The sequence below is a fragment of the Vigna unguiculata genome, unplaced genomic scaffold (genome assembly GCF_037176805.1).
Source record: "Vigna unguiculata cultivar grain cowpea cultivar isolate G323 ecotype 2 unplaced genomic scaffold, ASM3717680v1 ptg000046l, whole genome shotgun sequence".
In the NCBI taxonomy this organism is placed as follows: Eukaryota; Viridiplantae; Streptophyta; class Magnoliopsida; order Fabales; family Fabaceae; genus Vigna; species Vigna unguiculata.
In genome coordinates this window covers 76,806-78,254 of record NW_028196687.1, presented here as the reverse complement: position 1 = coordinate 78,254, position 1,449 = coordinate 76,806, and the positions used below count along the sequence as shown (strand labels likewise).

General features: G+C 46.5%; 1 protein-coding gene across 1 annotated transcript; it reads left to right on the top strand.

Moving 5' to 3' along the window:
* Positions 1–88: 88 nt before the first annotated feature.
* LOC146877372 (uncharacterized) lies at positions 89–592 on the top strand (the record flags this gene model as incomplete). Its single annotated transcript, XM_085669575.1, is given in 2 exon segments — positions 89–168; positions 258–592. Coding segments are annotated over 2 exon segments (415 nt in total), but the record flags the coding sequence as incomplete, so codon positions are not given.
* Positions 593–1,449: the final 857 nt, after the last annotated feature.

The window sequence follows — 1,449 nt, the reverse complement described above, 5'->3', positions numbered from 1 at the left end:
AGCTAGGCAGATAGATAGACTCCTTTCCCGCTGCTAAGGGAGAGTAAGAAATAAAATCAATCAAATGATTGTTTTTTAATTGAATCAGCGCCTCCTTTTCTTTTGGGTATGCAGGTACTACGAGTCCTCTCACTACCAACCAGCAGACATCATCTGGCTGGTCTTGCCGGTATCAACAACAAGAAAAAAACAACCAACCAAACCAAATGGAAACAGCAATTAACTATGGCTCTTGGCCCAGACAACGTCCTAGGCGTCGGGGAGATCGTAGCAACAAGGAACGCCTAGACGACGTTTTTATTCCTGGGCTGCAGTAAGCAGATCGAGAGGTCGTTCCGCCCCTTGTCCCCGAATATGGGTAATATGTTCTCAAAAATTCTTGCTCCAATCTGACCTAGCTGGCGAGCGATCCCAGTTCGCGGCAGAGAACAAGACAGCAAGCGAGCGTACCTTTGTTCGCTTCTTCTCCACCAAGCACGGAAGTTTAAGGATAACTGTAGGTCGGTGGCTACCTAAGGAAACTCCGATTCGATCCGCCCCCCAGCTGGGAGGCATCTACCTCATCCCGATCACAAGGAGAGGTTCACCATGATGGGGGTACTTGTTTTTTTTTCCCTTCCGGAAAGAAATGCATAGGGGACCATCCTTTTGTTGTGTTGCGGCATGCTCCTAAGATTTACGGATTCGCAGGGGGCCTCAGGCCCTACTTAGTTGACTGACAATGACAAAGGCTTGCGAAACTAAGTAGGGCCTTTTGAATGAATTGAATCTTTAGTAGTCTATCAGTGGTGCAAAGCGGCTTTGTGCCCCTTTTCAGTAGGGGAGCTAAGGGTTAGACCTTCCTTAGAAAGTCAGCGAACAGCGGTTCTTGTAGGTATGGCCTTCCCCCTTGACTCTCCTAACGTCGAGCTAAGTGACTTCGTAACCTTTGCGTAGCGTAGTAGAATGAAGGCTACGCACTGACGCTCTCTTATCTATTAGCCTAAGCGTCTTCGCTAACTCGCTCGCCTACTATACTATACCCTACTATACAATACATAGGGTAGGCTAACCCATAGGTCCTTAGTAGCGTTGACAAAGAAGAACAGCCGGTTAAAAGACAGTGAATCTTTATAAATATATTTATAAAAGATTCTATAATAATGAAAAAGATATTTGATATAGGCCAGCTTGACAAGCTACCCTTCCTCTTGATCTTAGGTGCGAATAGAAAGATCTCTTTTTTAGTACTTCCACTTATCTATCGATCCCGGCCCGGAAAAGTGACCGACCAGGGCCCTCTTTTTGAATGAAAGAAAGGCTTTCTGAGCCCTAGCCCTGTAAGCCCACACCTGTGTAGAGTAGATCGTTCAACACCTGCGGCACAAACCCATTTTTGACCTATTGGTCCTAGTATCATAGGCGACCGAACGGCCGCCCCCTAATTACTAGACCAACCCGCTGTAATAA